General features: G+C 44.7%; 1 protein-coding gene across 1 annotated transcript in view; it reads left to right on the plus strand.

The window, feature by feature from the left end:
* The first annotated feature begins 106 nt into the window (after positions 1 to 106).
* LOC138979114 (uncharacterized transporter slc-17.2-like) overlaps positions 107 to 25,159 on the plus strand; it is a 27,413-nt gene continuing 2,360 nt past the window's right edge. The window contains exons 1-9 of the mRNA XM_070351925.1: positions 107 to 115; positions 1,383 to 1,613; positions 2,529 to 2,616; positions 3,873 to 3,968; positions 10,585 to 10,748; positions 12,870 to 13,016; positions 21,509 to 21,641; positions 24,166 to 24,407; positions 24,900 to 25,159. The exon at positions 24,900 to 25,159 is cut by the window's right edge and continues 2,360 nt beyond it. Coding sequence (XP_070208026.1) covers positions 107 to 115; positions 1,383 to 1,613; positions 2,529 to 2,616; positions 3,873 to 3,968; positions 10,585 to 10,748; positions 12,870 to 13,016; positions 21,509 to 21,641; positions 24,166 to 24,407; positions 24,900 to 25,159 — 1,370 coding nt within the window. The remainder of the gene's footprint in view (positions 116 to 1,382; positions 1,614 to 2,528; positions 2,617 to 3,872; positions 3,969 to 10,584; positions 10,749 to 12,869; positions 13,017 to 21,508; positions 21,642 to 24,165; positions 24,408 to 24,899) is intronic.

A 25,159-nucleotide genomic window follows, 5' to 3' on the forward strand; every position in this document is an offset into this window, starting at 1 on the left:
GTGAATATAAAGCTCCGGAAAAAAAAGGCAGAAGCGGATACTGTTTGGACGGCCTTTTTGTAAAGTATTTACATCGCAGCTTGTTGTTCTCTGTGACACCATCGAGATGTTAAAGGCACAGTAAGCCTCCCGTAAACCATCACAGAGCTCCCCGAGCGTCTGCATACAGTACAAGCATACTTCCATTTGAACGCTCACCGAACGGGAACATCCTGGCTGCTTTCTGTCGAGCATGAGAAATTTTCAAAGAATTTATTTTCGTGGACTTGGTCCTCTACAACAATGGCGCCTCGTTTTGGTGCTGGACGGCTGTTATGAATATTCAATACCGGAAATCACGCCCGGACAGTAAGCCTCCCGTAAACCATCACAGATACTGTCAGGCTTTTACACACAGTACAAACACTTTCCATTTGAACGCTCACCAAACGCGAACATCCTAGGTGCCCTACGTAAAGAGCGAGCAATTTTTAAAGAATTAATTTTGCAGATTGTCTCGAACACTTTTTGGACCCATCCTGAACTCAGGTCAAACATGAGTTACTTCCCTTCGGGTCTCATTCTATCGATGTAAACTGGCGATAGCCGTGAATCGATGATTATCAAAAATAATTTTGACCGTGGTGCGTTTTTGCGCTAGACCTAACTTTTAAGATCTAAATAATAAATTGACAGCTTGTTACACACGCATTCTTTAATCATAAAAGAATTCTTTTTTCATCAAGACAAGATCAGTACAATTCGAAGTTGTGAAAGTTTGAAAAAAGAAAAGCCCGGAAGCAGGGTCACGCAAGGGTCGTAGCAGACGACGGTTTGTGCATATCGCCGTTCCTCTCAACAGTCAATTTAAAAGCCATCGCTAGAGTTCTTGTGAACCACAGCCGTTTGTTTCGTGCATAAAAACGTGCTATTGTAAATAAGCTCACATTGAGTCGCATTCAAATGACTAACTGACGACTACATTGTGAAAAAGGGAAACTGGATCACACGGGTTCACGATGGCTCAGGGGTAAGATAAACCACGCAAAAATAAATTCTTTGAAAATTGTTCGCTCTTTACGGAGGGCACCTAGGATGTTCTCAATCGGTGAGTGTTTAAATGAAGGGTTTTTTGTACTGTGTGTAAAAGCCTGACCGTATCTGTGATGGTTTACGGGAGGCTTACTGTGCCTTTAATCCCAATGAGCTATTTAGCTACCTTGCCTTACCAACAGGGATTAGAGTATTCCACAGTCAATAAAAACACCAACAGAGTGGGTTTTTTCTTCTTCTCATAAATCGTCTATTGCACTACTTATAAAACCCAAATTGTGTTATTGAGTCCATGTTGCTATCTCAAGGATTAGTTCTTGCACTGACCTAATTCCTGGCTGTGTCCGCAGCAAAGATACACTTGGGACAAGGTTACTCAGGGCTGGATCCACTCCTCCTTGTTCATTGGCTACTACGTGACCCAGTTACCCTCCGGCATCCTCTCCACGCGCTACGGAGGAAGGAGGGTGGCCATCGCTGGCCTCTTTGTGTCCGCGCTGGCTCAGCTGTTGACCCCAGTGGCGGCCTCTATCGGCGTGGTGTTCCTGTGTGTTGTCCGAGCCGTGTGTGGCTTTGCTGCGGTGAGTGTTCAAGAGACCAACTCCGGAAATAACTCTGTCGCGTGTGTATGAATTGTGCCAGAGTGAACACTCTTGCATTTAGTGAGGCAAGATTTTCACACGTGCTACTGTCCACGTGTTTCAGACATACCTCTCGTCTCTGACCAAAAGTGTCATTGTTCTCAGAAACCGCGGTAGTTGCGAAACGACTGTCGTGTCGACTATGTCATGTAACATGTATTTTTGTCAAAAATACAAATAACATTCATCTATAGATCAACTTTTGTCAGAAACCCTGTTTGGTTTCGTTTCGTTTTGTTTTGCGATTGAACGTGGAACTTGCACTGTTTTGTAGTCTCGGCTAACCGCCTAAACATGAGTTTAATGCCACGATTTCTCTTCGTGGCCCTGTCTTTCTCAAGTGACATCCCTGGCGTCATAAGCGAAACAAAGTCCGAGAAGACAACTCCATTCGAATCATAACGTCAAGTAAAACATTCTGTCACTTCTCTCAGGAACTGACAAAGAATTTCAAAGAAGAAGTCTGTCTCAGTGGTTGTGCAAGACCGGCAGAAGAAAAGTAATCGTAAGGTCACCGCCAGGCTGCGCTTGTGTCTAACTATTCCTGTTAGTGTACATATGCGTGCGCGAGTGTAGTATGCTTCGTATGGTATTTTTATCTGTTATCTTATTATTTGTTTTGTCTTTTAATGTGCACCACACTGAAATTTCTCTGTATGAGATAATAAAGTATTCGTATTCGTATTCGTATTCGTATCGGTATCGGATGTCTTTAACTTTTTCTAGTCCGCTTGTGACGTCTTATGGCTCCCGGAAGGGAAATGGAGTATTGAGTGGCTACGTTGATGTTGCCCTTTGTTGCAGGGTTTTGTGTACGCCATTGAGTGGCTACGTTGATGTTGCCCTTTGTTGCAGGGTTTTGTGTACGCCCCCACGTTCGCCGTCCTGGCCAACTGGGTTCCATCCGCTGAGTCCAGTCTGCTGTTCGGTCTCGCCGGTACAGGTGTGTTCTGCGCTGCTCTTCTCTGTCTGTCTGTCTGTCTGTCTGTCTGCCTGCCTGTCTGTCTGTCTGTCTGTCTGTCTGCCTGTCTGCCTGTCAGCCTGCTGTTCGGTCTCGCCGGTACAGGCATGTTCTGCACAGCTCTTCTCTGGCTGTCTGTCTGTCTGCCTGCCTGCCTGTCTGTCTGTCTGTCTGTCTGTCTGTCTGTCTGTCTGCCTGTCTGCCTGTCAGCCTGCTGTTCGGTCTCGCCAGTACAGGTGTGTTCTGCGCTGCTCTTCTCTGTCTGTCTGTCTGTCTGTCTGCCTGCCTGTCTGTCTGTCTGTCTGCCTGTTTGTCTGTCTGTCTGTCTGCTTGCTGTTTGGTCTCGCCGGTACAGGTATGTTCTGCACAGCTCTTCTCTGTCTGTCACTCTGTCTGTCTGTCTGTCTGTTTGGTCTCGCCGGTACAGGTATGTCCTGCACAGCTCTTCTCTGACTGTATGTTACTCTGTCTCTGTCTGTCTGTCTGTTTTGTCTCGCCGGTACAGGTATGTTCTGCACAGCTCTTCTCTGTCTGTCACTCTGTCTGTCTGTCTGCCTGCTGTTTGGTCTCGCCGGTACAGGTATGTTCTGCACAGCTCTTCTCTGTCTGTCACTCTGTCTGTCTGTCTGCCTGCTGTTTGGTCTCGCCGGTACAGGTATGTTCTGCACAGCTCTTCTCTGTCTGTCTGTCTGTCTGTCTGCCTGTCTGCCTGCTGTTTGGTCTCGCCGGTACAGGTATGTTCTGCACAGCTCTTCTCTGTCTGTCACTCTGTCTGTCTGTCTGTCTGTTTGGTCTCGCCGGTACAGGTATGTCCTGCACAGCTCTTCTCTGACTGTATGTTACTCTGTCTCTGTCTTTCTGTCTGAATGTCTCTGTCTCTCTCGCTTCTCAAGTTAGACACACACACATACACACACAGTCACGCACTCCCCAATTGTCTTTGAGAGTGAGTGTGTGTGTGTGCGTGTGCGTGCGTGCGTGCGTGTGTGTGTGTGTGTGCGTGTGTGTATGTGTATGCGTGTGTGTGTGTGTGTGTGTGTGTGTGTGTGTGTGTGTGTGTGTGCGCGGGCACTTTTCTCGCAGATACTCACTCCGTCTTCTGGAAGACAAACAAAACTTGACCGGCCTTGCCCCCCCCCCCCCACCCCACCCCTTTTCTTTATTTCCTTGACGCAAAGAAGAACATTCATGTATTTTGCAATGATTACACAAGCTAGTTGTCACGTGACATGTTTCAGGCATGGAGCTGGGGGCCGTCCTCTCGTTTACCCTGTCGTCACTGGTTTGTGAGAGTGACGTCATAGGGGGCTGGCCGATGGTGTACTACGTCACAGGTATGGACAACACAAATCTTAGTTGAAAATATGTGTGGGGTTTTGAAGGGGAAATTTAAAAAAAGAGATGATGTATAATATGCTGGTAGTAACGTTGAGTGCGCAAGCAAGCAGCGCACAGATGAAAAATAGCAACACGTGCATTTTGCAGCAGAGTTTCATGAAGCGCGCGTAAAAGGGGAATCCCCGGGAGTGCCCTATGCTTGAGAAAATTTATAAAAATAAAAATGCAACGAAACCCGAAAATGTGGCTGTTTGTCGGTAGGCTTGATATTTATCACTCGTATCATGGGAGTATATGAAGTGACTTACACAAGCAGCAAAAACGCAGAAATGGCTGTTTTGACCCATTTGACCAGACAGTACCGGCCAACCAGACAGTACCGGCCAACCAGACAGTACCGGCCAACCAGACAGTACCGGCCAACCAGACAGTACCGGCCAACCAGACAGTACCGGCCAACCAGACAGTACCGGCCAACCAGACAGTACCGGCCAACCAGACAGTACCGGCCAACCAGACAGTACCGGCCAACCAGACACTACCGGCCAACCAGACAGTACCGGTCAACCAGACAGTACCGGCCAACCAGACAGTACCGGCCAACCAGACACTACCGGCCAACCAGACAGTACCGGCCAACCAGACAGTACCGGCCACCCAGACAGTACCGGCCAACCAGACACTACCGGCCAACCAGACACTCCCGGCCAACCAGACACTACCGGCCAACCAGACACTACCGGCCAACCAGACACTACCGGCCAACCAGACACTACCGGCCAACCTGACACTACCGGCCAACCAGACACTACCGGCCAACCAGACACTACCGGCCAACCAGAAACTACCGGCCAACCAGACACTACCGGCCAACCAGACACTACCGGCCAACCAGACACTACCGGCCAACCAGACAGTACCGGCCAACCAGACAGTACCGGCCAACCAGACAGTACCTTAACAACTGCTTCCTTTAATTTGGGACACCATTGTTGAACATTATCCTGCAACCTCCATTGTTTATTGTGCAACCTCCATTGTTTATTGTGCAACCTCCATTGTTTATTGTGCAACCTTCATTGTTTATTGTACAACCTTCATTGTTTATTGTACAACCTTCATTGTTTATTGTGCAACCTCCATTGTTTATTGTGCAACCTTCATTGTTTATTGTACAACCTCCATTGTTTATTGTGCAACCTTCATTGTTTATTGTGCAACCTTCATTGTTTATTGTGCAACCTTCATTGTTTATTGTGCAACCTTCATTGTTTATTGTACAACCTTCATTGTTTATTGTGCAACCTTCATTGTTTATTGTGCAACCTTCATTGTTTATTGTACAACCTCCATTGTTTATTGTGCAACCTTCATTGTTTATTGTGCAACCTCCATTGTTTATTGTACAACCTTCATTGTTTATTGTGCAACCTTCATTGTTTATTGTGCAACCTCCATTGTTTATTGTGCAACCTCCATTGTTTATTGTGCAACCTCCATTGTTTATTGTACAACCTTCATTGTTTATTGTGCAACCTTCATTGTTTATTGTGCAACCTCCATTGTTTATTGTACAACCTCCATTGTTTATCCTGCAACCTCCATTCCTTATTGTGCAACCTTCATTGTTTATTGTGCAACCTTCATTGTTTATTGTGCAACCTCCATTGTTTATTGTGCAACCTTCATTGTTTATCCTGCAACCTCCATTGTTTATCCTGCAACCTCCATTGTTTATTGTGCAACCTTCATTGTTTATTGTTCAACCTCCATTGTTTATCCTGCAACCTCCATTGTTTATTGTGCAACCTTCATTGTTTATCCTGCAACCTCCATTGTTTATCGTGCAACCTCCATTGTTTATTGTGCAACCTCCATTGTTTATTGTGCAACATCCATTGTTTATTGTACAACCTCCATTGTTTATTGTACAACCTCCATTGTTTATTGTACAACCTCCATTGTTTATTGTACAACCTCCATTGTTTATTGTGCAACCTCCATTGTTTATTGTACAACCTTCATTGTTTATCCTTCAACCTCCATTGTTTATTGTACAACCTCCATTGTTTATTGTACAACCTCCATTGTTTATTGTACAACCTTCATTGTTTATCCTTCAACCTCCATTGTTTATTGTACAACCTCCATTGTTTATTGTACAACCTCCATTGTTTATTGTGCAACCTTCATTGTTTATTGTGCAACCTTCATTGTTTATCCTGCAACCTCCATTCCTTATTGTGCAACCTTCATTGTTTATTGTGCAACCTTCATTGTTTATTGTGCAACCTCCATTGTTTATTGTGCAACCTTCATTGTTTATCCTGCAACCTCCATTGTTTATCCTGCAACCTTCATTGTTTATTGTGCAACCTTCATTGTTTATCCTGCAACCTCCATTGTTTATCCTGCAACCTCCATTCCTTATTGTGCAACCTTCATTGTTTATCCTGCAACCTCCATTGTTTATCCTGCAACCTCCATTCCTTATTGTACAACCTCCATTGTTTATCCTGCAACCTTCATTGTTTATTGTGCAACCTCCATTCCTTATTGTACAACCTTCATTGTTTATTGTGCAACCTTCATTGTTTATTGTGCAACCTTCATTGTTTATCCTGCAACCTCCATTCCTTATTGTACAACCTCCATTGTTTATTGTACAACCTCCATTGTTTATTGTACAACCTCCATTGTTTATTGTGCAACCTTCATTGTTTATTGTGCAACCTTCATTGTTTATCCTGCAACCTCCATTCCTTATTGTGCAACCTTCATTGTTTATTGTGCAACCTCCATTGTTTATTGTGCAACCTTCATTGTTTATTGTGCAACCTTCATTGTTTATTGTGCAACCTCCATTGTTTATCGTGCAACCTTCATTGTTTATTGTGCAACATCCATTGTTTATTGTGCAACCTCCATTGTTTATCGTGCAACCTCCATTGTTTATTGTGCAACCTCCATTGTTTATCGTGCAACCTCCATTGTTTATCGTGCAACCTCCATTGTTTATCGTGCAACCTCCATTGTTTATCGTGCAACCTCCATTGTTTATCGTGCAACCTTCATTGTTTATTGTACAACCTTCATTGTTTATCGTGCAACCTCCATTGTTTATCGTGCAACCTTCATTGTTTATTGTGCAACCTTCATTGTTTATCGTGCAACCTTCATTGTTTATTGTGCAACCTTCATTGTTTATTGTACAACCTCCATTGTTTATTGTACAACCTCCATTGTTTATTGTACAACCTCCATTGTTTACTGTACAACCTCCATTGTTTACTGTACAACCTCCATTGTTTATTGTGCAACCTCCATTGTTTATTGTACAACCTCCATTGTTTATTGTACAACCTCCATTGTTTATTGTACAACCTCCATTGTTTATTGTGCAACCTCCATTGTTTATTGTACAACCTCCATTGTTTATTGTACAACCTCCATTGTTTATTGTACAACCTCCATTGTTTATTGTACAACCTCCATTGTTTATTGTACAACCTCCATTGTTTATTGTACAACCTCCATTGTTTATTGTACAACCTTCATTGTTTATTGTGCAACCTCCATTGTTTGTTTATTGTGCAACCTTCATTGTTTATTGTGCAACCTTCATTGTTTATTGTACAACCTTCATTGTTTATCGTGCAACCTTCATTGTTTATTGTACAACCTTCATTGTTTATCGTGCAACCTTCATTGTTTATTGTGCAACCTCCATTGTTTATCGTGCAACCTTCATTGTTTATTGTACAACCTTCATTGTTTATTGTGCAACCTTCATTGTTTATTGTGCAACCTTCATTGTTTATTGTGCAACCTCCATTGTTTATTGTACAACCTCCATTGTTTATTGTGCAACCTCCATTGTTTGTTTATTGTGCAACCTTCATTGTTTATTGTACAACCTTCATTGTTTATTGTGCAACCTTCATTGTTTATTGTGCAACCTTCATTGTTTATTGTACAACCTTCATTGTTTATTGTACAACCTTCATTGTTTATTGTACAACCTTCATTGTTTATTGTGCAACCTTCATTGTTTATTGTGCAACCTTCATTGTTTATTGTACAACCTTCATTGTTTATCGTGCAACCTTCATTGTTTATTGTACAACCTTCATTGTTTATCGTGCAACCTTCATTGTTTATTGTGCAACCTCCATTGTTTATCGTGCAACCTTCATTGTTTATTGTACAACCTTCATTGTTTATTGTGCAACCTTCATTGTTTATTGTGCAACCTTCATTGTTTATTGTGCAACCTCCATTGTTTATTGTACAACCTCCATTGTTTATTGTGCAACCTCCATTGTTTATTGTGCAACCTCCATTGTTTGTTTATTGTGCAACCTTCATTGTTTATTGTACAACCTTCATTGTTTATTGTGCAACCTTCATTGTTTATTGTGCAACCTTCATTGTTTATTGTGCAACCTTCATTGTTTATTGTACAACCTTCATTGTTTATCCTGCAACCTTTATTGTACAACCTCCATTGTTTATCGTGCAACCTCCATTGTTTATTGTACAACCTCCATTGTTTATTGTACAACCTCCATTGTTTATTGTACAACCTCCATTGTTTATTGTGCCACCTTCATTGTTTATTGTACAACCTCCATTGTTTATTGTGCAACCTCCATTGTTTATTGTACAACCTCCATTGTTTATTGTGCAACCTCCATTGTTTATTGTGCAACCTCCATTGTTTGTTTATTGTGCAACCTTCATTGTTTATTGTACAACCTTCATTGTTTATTGTGCAACCTTCATTGTTTATTGTGCAACCTTCATTGTTTATTGTGCAACCTTCATTGTTTATTGTACAACCTTCATTGTTTATCCTGCAACCTTCATTGTTTATTGTACAACCTCCATTGTTTATCGTGCAACCTCCATTGTTTATTGTACAACCTCCATTGTTTATTGTACAACCTCCATTGTTTATTGTACAACCTCCATTGTTTATTGTGCAACCTTCATTGTTTATTGTACAACCTCCATTGTTTATTGTGCAACCTCCATTGTTTATTGTGCAACCTTCATTGTTTATCGTGCAACCTCCATTGTTTATTGTGCAACCTCCATTGTTTATTGTGCAACCTCCATTGTTTATTGTGCAACCTTCATTGTTTATTGTGCAACCTTCATTGTTTATTGTACAACCTCCATTGTTTATTGTGCAACCTTCATTGTTTATTGTGCAACCTTCATTGTTTATTGTGCAACCTCCATTGTTTATTGTGCAACCTCCATTGTTTATTGTGCAACCTTCATTGTTTATTGTGCAACCTCCATTGTTTATTGTGCAACCTTCATTGTTTATTGTACAACCTTCATTGTTTATCCTTCAACCTTCATTGTTTATCGTGCAACCTCCATTGTTTATTGTGCAACCTTCATTGTTTATCCTTCAACCTTCATTGTTTATCGTGCAACCTCCATTGTTTATTGTGCAACCTCCATTGTTTATTGTGCAACCTTCATTGTTTATCCTGCAACCTTCATTGTTTATCCTTCAACCTCCATTGTTTATCCTGCAACCTTCATTGTTTATCCTGCAACCTTCATTGTTTATCCTTCAACCTCCATTGTTTATTGTGCAACCTTCATTGTTTATTGTGCAACCTTCATTGTTTATCCTTCAACCTCCATTGTTTATTGTGCAACCTTCATTGTTTATCCTTCAACCTCCATTGTTTATTGTGCAACCTCCATTGTTTATTGTACAACCTCCATTGTTTATTGTGCAACCTCCATTGTTTATTGTGCAACCTTCATTGTTTATTGTACAACCTTCATTGTTTATTGTACAACCTCCATTGTTTATTGTGCAACCTTCATTGTTTATTGTTCAACCTCCATTGTTTATTGTGCAACCTCCATTGTTTATTGTGCAACCTCCATTGTTTATTGTACAACCTCCATTGTTTATTGTACAACCTCCATTGTTTATTGTGCAACCTTCATTGTTTATTGTACAACCTCCATTGTTTATTGTGCAACCTCCATTGTTTATTGTACAACCTCCATTGTTTATTGTGCAACCTCCATTGTTTATTGTACAACCTTCATTGTTTATTGTGCAACCTTCATTGTTTATTGTACAACCTCCATTGTTTATTGTACAACCTCCATTGTTTATTGTGCAACCTCCATTGTTTATTGTACAACCTCCATTGTTTATTGTACAACCTCCATTGTTTATCGTGCAACCTCCATTGTTTATTGTACAACCTCCATTGTTTATTGTACAACCTCCATTGTTTATTGTACATTTGATTTTGTGAATGACTACACTCTTCGTGCATCATAATCATCATCATCATCATCATCATCATCATCATCATCATCATCATCATCATCATCATCATCATTATCCCGTTTCTCCTATTTTGTATAATTTATGCTCGTGATGCATCATCATCATCATCATCATCATCATCATCATCATCATCATCATCATATTTTTTTCCTATTCTGTTTTTTTAACATTTTGTATTGTGTATTTGTGCGTCTCAAGGACAGATTGTAAGAAACGACCTCGCCTAATCCTTGTAAAATAAAGTTCAGTTCAGTATGGTCCCCCTCTTGTCTCAGGCGCTCTGGGAATCGTGACGACGTTCGTGTTCTGGTGCCTGGTGAGCGACATCCCGTCCCACAACCTTTGGATGAGTCCCCGAGAGCGTCACTACATCGAGCACGCCGTGTCGCAGGCAGGGGGTCACGGCCACAAGGACACGAACGACAACTCTCCACTCACGGTGAGCACAGTTGTCGTTTACTTTCTGACAAACAAAGGGACGTAAGCGCTCTATATGCATACAGCAAGAATAAACAAGTCGCGTAAGGCGAAAATACAATATTTAGTCAAGTAGCTGTCGAACTCACAGGATGAAACTGAACGCAACGCAACGCAGCAAGACCGTATACTCGTAGCATCGTCACTCCACCGCCCGTGGCAAAGGCAGTGCCCGTGGAATTGACAAGAAGAGCGGGGTATTCGTTGCGCTGAGAAGGATAGCACGCTTTTCTGTACCTCTCTTCGTTTTAACTTTCTGAGCGTGTTTTTAATCCAAACATATCATATCTATATATTTTTGGAATCAGGAACCGACAAGGAATAAGATGAAAGTGTTTTTAAATTGATTTCGAAAAAAAAATTTTGATAATAATTTTTATATATTTAATTTTCAGAGCTTGTTTTTAATCCTAATATAACATATTTATATGTTTTTGGAATCAGGAAATGATGGAGAATAAGATAAACGTAAATTTGGATCGTTTTATAAATTTTTATTTTTTTTTTACAATTTTCAGATTTTTAATGACCAAAGTCATTAATTAATTTTTAAGCCACCAAGCTGAAATGCAATACCGAAGTCCAGGCTTCGTCGAAGATTACTTGACCAAAATTTCAACCAATTTGGTTGAAAAATGAGGGCGTGACAGTGCCGCCTCAACTTTCACGAAAAGCCGGCTATGACGTCATCAAAGACATTTATCAAAAAAATGAAAAAAACGTTCGGAGATTTCATACCCAGGAACTCTCATGTCAAATTTCATAAAGATCGGTCCAGTAGTTTAGTCTGAATCGCTCTACACACACACACACACGCACACACACACACGCACACACACACACACGCACGCACATACACCACGACCCTCGTTTCGATTCCCCCTCGATGTTAAAATATTTAGTCAAAACTTGACTAAATATAAAAACAAAACAAGCTGGGTATGTTAAAGGAACGTTTAATTGTGACAAAACAATACAACACAGTAACTGATCTTCAACACAGTGTTCAATTAAACGTTCCAAAACACACCTTGACGGTTTGTTTTTTTAAAACATTTGAAATGTTGGCAGTCTATTTGTTTTTTGATTTGTGTATACTACAAGGCAAGGCAAGGCAAAGCAAGGCAAGGCAAAGCAAGGCAAGGCAAGGCAAAGCAAGGCAAGGCAAGGCAAAGCAAAATGTCTGTCAAAAAACCCTATGGTTACATGTAAAAGGTAAATTACAACGAAAAGTAAAACAACAAAAATAAACAAGACATACCTCTTTACAATAATCAAACATAAATAAATCAATACAACATTTGCATTTTCGATGGTCGGGGATGTCGTTTGAAGTCGGTAATCGGCAAAACGCCAAATTGTCTTTCAAATCAAATTAAACTGTGCCGTCATTTTGACAAAGTTGTCCCACTTTTTCACGCAGGGGGAAAGGACTGCCTTAATGATATACAACACCGATACGTGCACAGCCTGCTGGTGACCTAACGGGTACATTTCTCCTGCTAGTATGACTTGGTCACCGAGAAAAACTTCGTTCTCGAAATTCTGTGTCGGTTTCTGTGAGACGTGCAAGAGAAGCGACAGAGTGTTTTTGGACATAGTGTTTTTGGACGGGTTAAGTTAGTCAGATTGTTCGTCATTGCATGATTTGTTAATGGGGGAACCACAACCAAATGTCTGTCCTTTGAGTTGATTGAATCTGGGCGCGTGCGTGTGTGTGTGTTTGTGTGTGTGTGTGTGTGTGTGTGTGTGTGTGTGTTGTGTGTGTGTGCGTGTGTGTGTGGGTGTGTGTGTGTGGGGGTGGTGGTGGTTGGACGTGTGTGTGTGTGTGTGTGTGTGTTAAATGAATGCCAAGACATTCCAACAGTACAGTGGGGTGTGACCCGTTAATTGCACCTTGTGTGTTGAGCACAATCCCAGTGGCAGCCATCATATCCCCATGTAGACAGGTTGGGTGTGTCTCCACACGTTGACAAGGAACACGTAAGAAAGTTTGCCTCAATAAAAGCAAGAGTATTCACTCTTTCACACCCCATACACACCAAACAGAGTTATTTCCCATCATCGTATTTTGCATGTGCAGACCTCCATCCCACTGAGAGCCATCCTGAGGTCGCCGGCAGTGTGGGCCATAGCGGTGGCTCAGATCGGGTCCGACTGGCTCTACTACCTGCTCATCACCGTCATGCCCAACTTCATGGAGGAGGTCATGCACATGTCGCACACCACGGTCAGTTTGACGTCAACATTGTGTTCACATTCATGGGGCAGGTCATGCACATGTCGCACACCACGGTCAGTTTGACGTCAACATTGTGTTCACATTCATGGGGCAGGTCATGCACATGTCGCACACCACGGTCAGTTTGACGTCAACATTGTGTTCACATTCATGGGGCATGTCATGCACATGTCGCACACCGCGGTCAGTTTGACGTCAACATTGTGTTCACATTCATGGGGCAGGTCATGCACATGTCGCACACCACGGTCAGTTTGACGTCAACATTGTGTTCACATTCATGGGGCAGGTCATGCACATGTCGCACACCACGGTCAGTTTGACGTCAACATTGTGTTCACATTCATGGGGCATGTCATGCACATGTCGCACACCACGGTCAGTTTGACGTCAACATTGTGTTCACATTCATGGGGCATGTCATGCACATGTCGGTCAGTTTGACGTCAACATTGTGTTCACATTCATGGGGCATGTCATGCACATGTCGGTCAGTTTGACGTCAACATTGTGTTCACATTCATGGGGCATGTCATGCACATGTCGGTCAGTTTGACGTCAACATTGTGTTCACATTCATGGGGCATGTCATGCACATGTCGGTCATTTTTACGTCAACATTGTGTTCACATTCATGGGGCATGTCATGCACATGTCGGTCAGTTTGACGTCAACATTGTGTTCACATTCATGGGGCATGTCATGCACATGTCGGTCAGTTTGACGTCAACATTGTGTTCACATTCATGGGGCAGGTCAGGCACATGTCGCACACCACGGTCAGTTTGACGTCAACATTGTGTTCACATTCATGGGGCAGATCATGCACATGTTGCACACCGCGGTCAGTTTGACGTCAACATTGTGTTCACATTCATGGGGCAGGTCATGCACATGTCGCACACGGCGGTCAGTTTGACGTCAACATTGTGTTCACATTCATGGGGCAGGTCATGCACATGTCGCCCACCGCGGTCAGTTTGACGTCAACATTGTGTTCACATTCATGGGGCAGGTCATGCCCATGTCGCACACCGCGGTCAGTTTGACGTCAACATTGTGTTCACATTCATGGGGCAGGTCATGCCCATGTCGCACACCACGGTCAGTTTGACGTCAACATTGTGTTCACATTCATGGGGCAGGTCATGCACATGTCGCACACCGCGGTGAGTTGGTCGTCAACATTGTGTTTACATTCATGGAGCAGGTCATGCCCATGTCGCACACCTCGGTCAGTTTGACGTCAACATTGTGTTCACATTCATGGGGCAGGTCATGCACATGTCGCACACCACGGTCAGTTTGACGTCAACATTGTGTTCACATTCATGGGGCAGGTCATGCACATGTCGCACACCACGGTCAGTTTGACGTCAACATTGTGTTCACATTCATGGGGCATGTCATGCACATGTCGCACACCACGGTCAGTTTGACGTCAACATTGTGTTCACATTCATGGGGCATGTCATGCACATGTCGGTCAGTTTGACGTCAACATTGTGTTCACATTCATGGGGCATGTCATGCACATGTCGGTCAGTTTGACGTCAACATTGTGTTCACATTCATGGGGCATGTCATGCACATGTCGGTCAGTTTGACGTCAACATTGTGTTCACATTCATGGGGCATGTCATGCACATGTCGGTCATTTTTACGTCAACATTGTGTTCACATTCATGGGGCATGTCATGCACATGTCGGTCAGTTTGACGTCAACATTGTGTTCACATTCATGGGGCATGTCATGCACATGTCGGTCAGTTTGACGTCAACATTGTGTTCACATTCATGGGGCAGGTCAGGCACATGTCGCACACCACGGTCAGTTTGACGTCAACATTGTGTTCACATTCATGGGGCAGATCATGCACATGTTGCACACCGCGGTCAGTTTGACGTCAACATTGTGTTCACATTCATGGGGCAGGTCATGCACATGTCGCACACGGCGGTCAGTTTGACGTCAACATTGTGTTCACATTCATGGGGCAGGTCATGCACATGTCGCCCACCGCGGTCAGTTTGACGTCAACATTGTGTTCACATTCATGGGGCAGGTCATGCACACGTCGCACACAGCGGTCAGTTTGACGTCAACATTGTGTTCACATTCATGGGGCAGGTCATGCCCATGTCGCACACCACGGTCAGTTTGACGTCAACATTGTGTTCACATTCATGGGGCAGGTCATGCACATGTCGCACACCGCGGTCAGTTTGACGTCAACATTGTGTTCACATTCATGGGGCAGGTCATGCCCATGTCGCACACCTCGGTCAGTTTGACGTCAACATTGTGTTCACATTCATGGGGCAGGTCATGCCCATGTCGCACACCGCGGTCAGTTTGACGTCAACATTGTGTTCACATTCATGGGGCAGGTCATGCACATGTCGCACACCGCGGTGAGTTGGTCGTCAACATTGTGTTCACATTCATGGGGCAGGTCATGCACATGTCGCACACCGCGGTGAGTTGGTCGTCAACATTGTGTTTACATTCATGGAGCAGGTCATGCACATGTCGCACACCACGGTTAGTTTGACGTCAACATTGTGTTCACATTCATGGGGCTGGTCATGCACATGTCGCACACCACGGTCAGTTTGACGTCAACATTGTGTTCACATTCATGGGGCAGGTCATGCACATGTCGCACACCGCGGTCAGTTTGACGTCAACATTGTGTTCACATTCATGGGGCTGGTCATGCACATGTCGCCCACCGCGGTCAGTTTGTCGTCAACATTGTGTTCACATTCATGGGGCAGGTCATGCACACGTCGCACACAGCGGTCAGTTTGACGTCAACATTGTGTTCACATTCATGGGGCAGGTCATGCACATGTCGCACACCACGGTCAGTTTGACGTCAACATTGTGTTCACATTCATGGGGCAGGTCATGCACATGTCGCACACCGCGGTCAGTTTGACGTCAACATTGTGTTCACATTCATGGGGCAGGTCATGCACATGTCGCACACCGCGGTCAGTTTGACGTCAACATTGTGTTCACATTCATGGGGCAGGTCATGCACATGTCGCACACCACGGTCAGTTTGACGTCTACATTGTGTTCACATTCATGGGGCAGGTCATGCACATGTCGCACACCACGGTCAGTTTGACGTCAACATTGTGTTCACATTCATGGGGCATGTCATGCACATGTCGCACACCACGGTCAGTTTGACGTCAACATTGTGTTCACATTCATGGGGCATGTCATGCACATGTCGGTCAGTTTGACGTCAACATTGTGTTCACATTCATGGGGCATGTCATGCACATGTCGGTCAGTTTGACGTCAACATTGTGTTCACATTCATGGGGCATGTCATGCACATGTCGGTCAGTTTGACGTCAACATTGTGTTCACATTCATGGGGCATGTCATGCACATGTCGGTCATTTTTACGTCAACATTGTGTTCACATTCATGGGGCATGTCATGCACATGTCGGTCAGTTTGACGTCAACATTGTGTTCACATTCATGGGGCATGTCATGCACATGTCGGTCAGTTTGACGTCAACATTGTGTTCACATTCATGGGGCAGGTCAGGCACATGTCGCACACCACGGTCAGTTTGACGTCAACATTGTGTTCACATTCATGGGGCAGATCATGCACATGTTGCACACCGCGGTCAGTTTGACGTCAACATTGTGTTCACATTCATGGGGCAGGTCATGCACATGTCGCACACGGCGGTCAGTTTGACGTCAACATTGTGTTCACATTCATGGGGCAGGTCATGCACATGTCGCCCACTGCGGTCAGTTTGACGTCAACATTGTGTTCACATTCATGGGGCAGGTCATGCCCATGTCGCACACCTCGGTCAGTTTGACGTCAACATTGTGTTCACATTCATGGGGCAGGTCATGCACATGTCGCACACCACGGTCAGTTTGACGTCAACATTGTGTTCACATTCATGGGGCAGGTCATGCACATGTCGCACACCGCGGTGAGTTGGTCGTCAACATTGTGTTTACATTCATGGAGCAGGTCATGCCCATGTCGCACACCTCGGTCAGTTTGACGTCAACATTGTGTTCACATTCATGGGGCAGGTCATGCACATGTCGCACACCACGGTCAGTTTGACGTCAACATTGTGTTCACATTCATGGGGCAGGTCATGCACATGTCGCACACCACGGTCAGTTTGACGTCAACATTGTGTTCACATTCATGGGGCATGTCATGCACATGTCGCACACCACGGTCAGTTTGACGTCAACATTGTGTTCACATTCATGGGGCATGTCATGCACATGTCGGTCAGTTTGACGTCAACATTGTGTTCACATTCATGGGGCATGTCATGCACATGTCGGTCAGTTTGACGTCAACATTGTGTTCACATTCATGGGGCATGTCATGCACATGTCGGTCAGTTTGACGTCAACATTGTGTTCACATTCATGGGGCATGTCATGCACATGTCGGTCATTTTTACGTCAACATTGTGTTCACATTCATGGGGCATGTCATGCACATGTCGGTCAGTTTGACGTCAACATTGTGTTCACATTCATGGGGCATGTCATGCACATGTCGGTCAGTTTGACGTCAACATTGTGTTCACATTCATGGGGCAGGTCAGGCACATGTCGCACACCACGGTCAGTTTGACGTCAACATTGTGTTCACATTCATGGGGCAGATCATGCACATGTTGCACACCGCGGTCAGTTTGACGTCAACATTGTGTTCACATTCATGGGGCAGGTCATGCACATGTCGCACACGGCGGTCAGTTTGACGTCAACATTGTGTTCACATTCATGGGGCAGGTCATGCACATGTCGCCCACCGCGGTCAGTTTGACGTCAACATTGTGTTCACATTCATGGGGCAGGTCATGCCCATGTCGCACACCGCGGTCAGTTTGACGTCAACATTGTGTTCACATTCATGGGGCAGGTCATGCCCATGTCGCACACCACGGTCAGTTTGACGTCAACATTGTGTTCACATTCATGGGGCAGGTCATGCACATGTCGCACACCGCGGTGAGTTGGTCGTCAACATTGTGTTTACATTCATGGAGCAGGTCATGCCCATGTCGCACACCTCGGTCAGTTTGACGTCAACATTGTGTTCACATTCATGGGGCAGGTCATGCCCATGTCGCACACCGCGGTCAGTTTGACGTCAACATTGTGTTCACATTCATGGGGCAGGTCATGCACATGTCGCACACCGCGGTGAGTTGGTCGTCAACATTGTGTTTACATTCATGGAGCAGGTCATGCACATGTCGCACACCGCGGTGAGTTGGTCGTCAACATTGTGTTTACATTCATGGAGCAGGTCATGCACATGTCGCACACCACGGTTAGTTTGACGTCAACATTGTGTTCACATTCATGGGGCTGGTCATGCACATGTCGCACACCACGGTCAGTTTGACGTCAACATTGTGTTCACATTCATGGGGCAGGTCATGCACATGTCGCACACCGCGGTCAGTTTGACGTCAACATTGTGTTCACATTCATGGGGCTGGTCATGCACATGTCGCACACCACGGTCAGTTTGTCGTCAACATTGTGTTCACATTCATGGGGCAGGTCATGCACACGTCGCACACAGCGGTCAGTTTGACGTCAACATTGTGTTCACATTCATGGGGCAGGTCATGCACATGTCGCACACCACGGTCAGTTTGACGTCAACATTGTGTTCACATTCATGGGGCAGGTCATGCACATGTCGCACACCGCGGTCAGTTTGACGTCAACATTGTGTTCACATTCATGGGGCAGGTCATGCACATGTCGCACACCGCGGTGAGTTGGTCGTCAACATTGTGTTTACATTCATGGAGCAGGTCGTGTATAAGTCATATCTTACCGTTACGGTCTGGTGACTTTCACATCTCCGTGATGTTTACTATTTTGGTGAATTTGAAAAATCTGAAGAATCCGAGGAATTCCACTGTATCTTAATCTAGATCCACACGGTACGATTTGCACGAACACGCACAATTATGGTAAATCATGACATTAATGTTCATCAGGTACGCAAACAAGGGAGGTAACTCAATGCAAGTTAGCCGGAGGTCTTTCTTTGCCTATTTAAGGAATTGAATTACGCTTTTAACCAATTTTCTTTTGCAAAGTGAAGGGAATCATTTTGTGGGGTAGCAATAATTGTAAGGTAGATTCTTATGGTTACATTTTGGAAGCGGTCTGATAGCCTTGTCCCTCAGGTGCTATCCTATTACATGAAGTTTGAGGAGAAGCTGAAGATCGTGTTACAGAAAACGAGTTTGTTGTACGATACTGATGCGTGGTGGTGTGGTGCAGATCACACTACTGCCCCGGTCTACCCCTACTGGCCATCATCCCCTCTATCTATCTAAGGTAGTCTGTCAGTGTGGCAAGACTGGACACCTCACACACGTGTTTGAAGGTTGTGACACTCTCAAGGAAGAGATGTCTAGTCTCATCCGCTACAGAAGGGAGAATGCTCTCAGTCTGGGAGACTTTCTCCGCCCACACCCATCACTCGGAGAGAAACCGATGATGGTCTTGGTCACCAATTTGTTCACCTCAACTGTTGCGAGCTGGTTTTAGTGTGCTTGCAGCAGACCCAGCACAGCACAGATCCACTTCTGGAATCTTAAGCTAAATGTGTCCCAAAGACACACATTTTGTAGTCCTGGCATCCTGAAAGGCAGAGGCCCCAACCTACAGGTTTGCTACCATACCAAAAACGCCTCCAGACACGGGAACTTGGGAGCAGAGGCAACAGCTCCGCTTGAACCTCAGAAACCAAATGTGCCTCCAGACACACAGATCCCTTAGACGGCCGAGGCTGTGGCCTCTAAGGTTCTCTTGTACCAAACCGCCTCCTGACTCTGCATCAGATTGCTTGCGCTGGCATCTGCTTACATAGACCCACATTAAGTCACCACCGAGTGGTAGACACAGACGACATTTGGTAGCACTGACTGCCAGCTTCACGGTAATGCGTACCCATAGCGCGGCTCTGCATGGGTGGGAATGTTCTGAGCAAAACACTATGTGTTACTCCATACCCCCCGCCCTCCATGGAACTTCTTGACCCCAACAAATTGGGGGGGGGGGGGGGAGTTTGCCCAGTCGGTAGAGGCGCTGGCTTTAAAACCGGTTGTTACTATCAGCGTGGGTTCAACCCCCAAGTTCGGCGCGGGATGTGTGTCCCAGAGTCAACTTTGTGCAGACTCTCCTCGGTGTCCGAACACCCCCGTGTGCACGCATGCGCACGAAAAAGATCCCAGGGTCACAGCGAAAGCCTCAGGCCTTGGAAACACGAATACATGCATGCAAAAATATGAAGCCCGGGTGTCCGTTCGGCCAACAGCCAAAAAAGTAACCATTTCAGCACTGACCCAAGACGACCCAACCCGGTCCCTAGCCCATTTCAGGTCTCCTCTAGCAGCCGGCAGCCAGCTGTCTACATCCCCCCCCCCCCCCCCCCCCCCCCCCCCCCCCCCCCCCCCCCCGCATTTTTATTTTTTATTTTCATACAAAGCCGGGTTTTCCCGTGTAACATGCCCCTAATGGCTTTGCCGTGAGGGCGTAAAACTTTCATTTTCTCTATCTATCGTGCAGATCACACTGCTGACAAGTCTATCCCTACTGGCCATCATCTATCTATCGTGCAGATCACACTGCTGACAGGTCTACCCCTACTGGCCATCATCCCCTCTATCTATCTATCGTGCAGATCACACTGCTGACAGGTCTACCCCTACTGGCCATCATCCCCTCTATCTATCTATCTATCGTGCAGATCACACTGCTGACAGGTCTATCCCTACTGGCCATCATCTATCTATCTATCGTGCAGATCACCTTCCTGACAGGTCTACCCCTACTGGCCATCATCACCTCTATCTATCTATCTATCTATCGTGCAGATCACACTACTGACCGGTCTACCCCTACTGGCCATCATCACCTCTATCTATCTATCTATCTATCTATATATCGTGCAGATCACACTACTGACCGGTCTACCCCTACTGGCCATCATCACCTCTATCTATCTGTCTATCTATCTATCTATATATCGTGCAGATCACACTACTGGCCGGTCTACCCCTACTGGCCATCATCACCTCTATCTATCTATCTATCTATCTATATATCGTGCAGATCACACTACTGACCGGTCTACCCCTACTGGCCATCATCACCTCTATCTATCTATCTATCTATCTATATATCGTGCAGATCACACTACTGACCGGTCTACCCCTACTGGCCATCATCACCTCTATCTGTCTATCTATCTATCTATATATCGTGCAGATCACACTACTGGCCGGTCTACCCCTACTGGCCATCATCACCTCTATCTATCTATCTATCTATCTATATATCGTGCAGATCACACTACTGACCGGTCTACCCCTACTGGCCATCATCACCTCTATCTATCTATCTATCTATATATCGTGCAGATCACACTACTGACCGGTCTACCCCTACTGGCCATCATCCCCTCGATCTACGTGGCGGGCTCCCTGTCCGACTTCCTGCGTCGCAAGAACATCATGTCCACCACTGCTGTCAGGAAAACCGGCGACTTTCTCTGTAAGACTTCTTCGTTAATTTTGGCTTTAGAGTTTGTTTCTTAGAAACCTTCTTTTCCTTGTCACCCTCTGGTTAGCCACACCATACCTGTCCAGGTTTCACGAAATTGGGATACGAATATCCTGCCACGAATAAAGACTCCAAGGGTGGGCTTTTTTATGCCGAGTTAATACACAGGTTGACATATTTAACGTACCCCGAAGTACGTCTCGTATGTAGGCATAAGATCCTACAAATGTTGAAATAATCCACTCGGTCATTGCTTTAATACGCCGCGTTTTGGCATGGAACCCCTTAAAATTGTCACAAAAACCTCCCGTTTTCGTCCGCTTATTCAGTCTACACCTGCATTGGTAGGAATGGCGTAATACAAGAAATACACAAGATTGCCAAACAAAACATGTTCTGGATATATAATTGATTTGACTTTCTCTTTGCATGTTAACGTTACCAAGATGTGCCTATACTGAATTTTGTAGATTTTTTAATTAGTACCCTCCCCCCGCGGGTTAGGGGGAAGAATTTACCCGATGCTCCCCAGCATGTCGTAAGAGGCGACTAAGGGATCCTGTTTCTCCTTTTACCCTTGTTAAGTGTTTCTTGTATAGAATATAGTCAATGTTTGTAAAGATTTTAGTCAAGCAGTATGTAAGAAATGTTAAGTCCTTTGTACTGGAAACTTGCATTCTCCCAGTAAGGTCATATATTGTACTACGTTGCAAGCCCCTGGAGCAATTTTTTGATTAGTGCTTTTGTGAACAAGAAACAATTAACAAGTGGCTCTATCCCATCTCCCCCCCTTTCCTCGTCGCGATATAACCTTCGTGGTTGAAAACGACGTTAAACACCAAATAAAGAAAGAAAGAATTAGTACCCTAAGTTTTTGTCATGTCGATTTTAGGGGTACCCTTATAGTTGAGCGGCAGAGACGTGATCCCTGTAAAAGAAATGTTTGATCCGGAAAGCGTGTCAGATAGCCAAGTTAGGTGGCCAAAAATGGCATAGAAAGTTTGAATGAAATGACACGAGATTAATAAATTAGCTGGGTGACGAAAGTTGACACCATTTTTTTTTGTGCACGGTTTAAGCCTGTCTTTAACAGAGCGAATTCGTCTACGCGAAGTATACTTCACGAAGCTTTAGCACTAAGTTGTCGGAAAAAAGACTTTGTGAAGTCGACTTCGTGCTCAATTAAAGACGGGCTTTATATTGAATCGAGACTGATACCCTTGCATTCTCATCATATTACCCCAATCCTGTCCTAAACTCATTGTCTCCCAGGTACGGATATATCCGTACCCACTCATAATTTCTATCTGACCAGGTACGGGTCTATCCGCTCAGACTGTTAGCTTCAGTCGCTTCCTGTAACGTCGATCTAACGCCTGTATTCCAGCGTGTTGGTACACAGTTACTACACAGTTACTACAATTCTGAGTGACCTGCTGCAGCATAGCTGGTCTCGGCTATAAAAAACAAGTCGCGTAAGGCGAAAATACAACATTTAGTCAAGTAGCTGTCGAACTCACAGAATGAAACTGAACGCAATGCAACGCAGCAAGACCGTATACTCGTGTCCATCGCTCATGGCAAAGGCAGTGAAATTGACAAGAAGAGCGGGGTAGTAGTTGCGCTGAGAAGGATAGCACGCTTTTCTGTACCTCTCTTCGTTTTAACTTTCTGAGCGTGTTTTCAATCCAAACATATCATATCTATATGTTTTTGGAATCAGGAACCGACAAGGAATAAGATGAAAGTGTTTTTAAATTGATTTCGAAAATTTGATTTTAATAATAATTTTTAAATATTTAATTTTCAGAGCTTGTTTTTAATCCGAATATAACATATTTATATGTTTTTGGAATCAGCAAATGATGGAGAATAAGATGAACGTAAATTTGGATAGTTTTATAAAAAAAATGGTTTTTTTACAATTTTCAGATTTTTAATGACCAAAGTCATAAATTAAATTTTAAGCCACCAAGCTGAAATGCAATACCGAAGTCCGGGCTTTGTCGAAGATTACTTGACCAAAATTTCAACCAATTTGGTTAAAAAATGAGGGCGTGACAGTGCCGCCTCAACTTTCACGAAAAGCCGGATATGACGTCATCAGAGACATTTATCAAAAAAATGAAAACACATGTCCGGGGATATCATACCCAGGAACTCTCATGTCAACTTTCATAAAGATCGGTCCAGTAGTTTGGTCTGAATCGCTCTACACGCACGCACGCACACACACACACACACACACACACACACACACACACACACACACACACACACACATACACACACACACACACACACACACACACACACACACACACACACACACACACACACACACATACACCACGACCCTCGTCTCGATTCCCCCCTCTATGTTAAAACATTTAGTCATAACTTGACTAAAATTAATGTAAAAACCGTGGTCAACATAGGTGGGGTAGAAAGTGTTAAGGCCAAACAATTGCCTATAGTATAGGACATGCATATTCCTTTCATCCACCTCTTGCAGGCAAGATCTTCCCCGGGGCCATCCTGATCTGCCTGAGTCACCTGGGGCCGGGTGACGTGGTGTGGTTCGTGGTGCTGTACGTGCTGGCGTGCTGTCTGCTGGCCTTCATCTACACCTCGTGGATCACCAACCCCGTGGACCTCTCACCCGCCTACACCGGCTTCATCACCTCGCTCTGCGAGACGGCGTCCATGTGGATCGCCATCGTCGTCCCTATTATTGTGGAAAACATCACCAGTGATGTGAGTTTGGCTGTTGTTGTTGATGGTGTGGTGTTGGTGTTGTGGTGTTGGGGTGGTGGTAGTGGTTGGGGTGATTGGTGTTGGTGGTGGAGGTTTTTGTTGTTGTTGTTTTTGGTGGTGGTGGTAATGTTGTTGGTGGTGGTTTTTGGTGTTGTCCCTATCCTTACTGAGAACATTACCAAAGACGTGAGTTTGGTTGTAGTTGTTGTTGTTGTTGTTGTTGTTGTTGTTGTTGTTGTTGTTGTTGTTGTTGTTGTTGTTGTTGTTGTTGGTGGTGGTGGTGGTAGTGGTCGTTATATATTGATGTTGTTGTCCCGATCCTGCAGTGACAACATTACCGAGGATATGAGTCTGGTTGTTCTGTGTTATTGTCGTCGTTGTCGTCGTCGTCGTCGTTGTTGTTGTTGTTGTTGTGTTGACACTGCCACCACTGTGAACATCGTCATCATCATCACTACCTGTCTCTGACCTAATCACGTTCACCCCTTGCAGAAACTGGTGAGTCAGTGGCAGCTGGTGTTCTACATCACAGGGGGTCTTCAGGTCGTCACCTTCCTCTTCTACCTGGCCTTCGGATCCTCCCTGTTACAGCCCTGGGGCCGACCAGACAGCGCGCCGCACGGCGATGTCATCACAACCACGGAGAACACCGACGACGACTATCTGGCGGGCGGCAGCTACGTTAGACGTAAGAAGCTACGACGTAGCTTGTCGTGTCCCTACTCCTCGGACGGAGAAATAGGGCGACTAAG

The sequence above is a fragment of the Littorina saxatilis genome, linkage group LG10 (assembly GCF_037325665.1).
Source record: "Littorina saxatilis isolate snail1 linkage group LG10, US_GU_Lsax_2.0, whole genome shotgun sequence".
Taxonomy (NCBI): Eukaryota; Metazoa; Mollusca; class Gastropoda; order Littorinimorpha; family Littorinidae; genus Littorina; species Littorina saxatilis.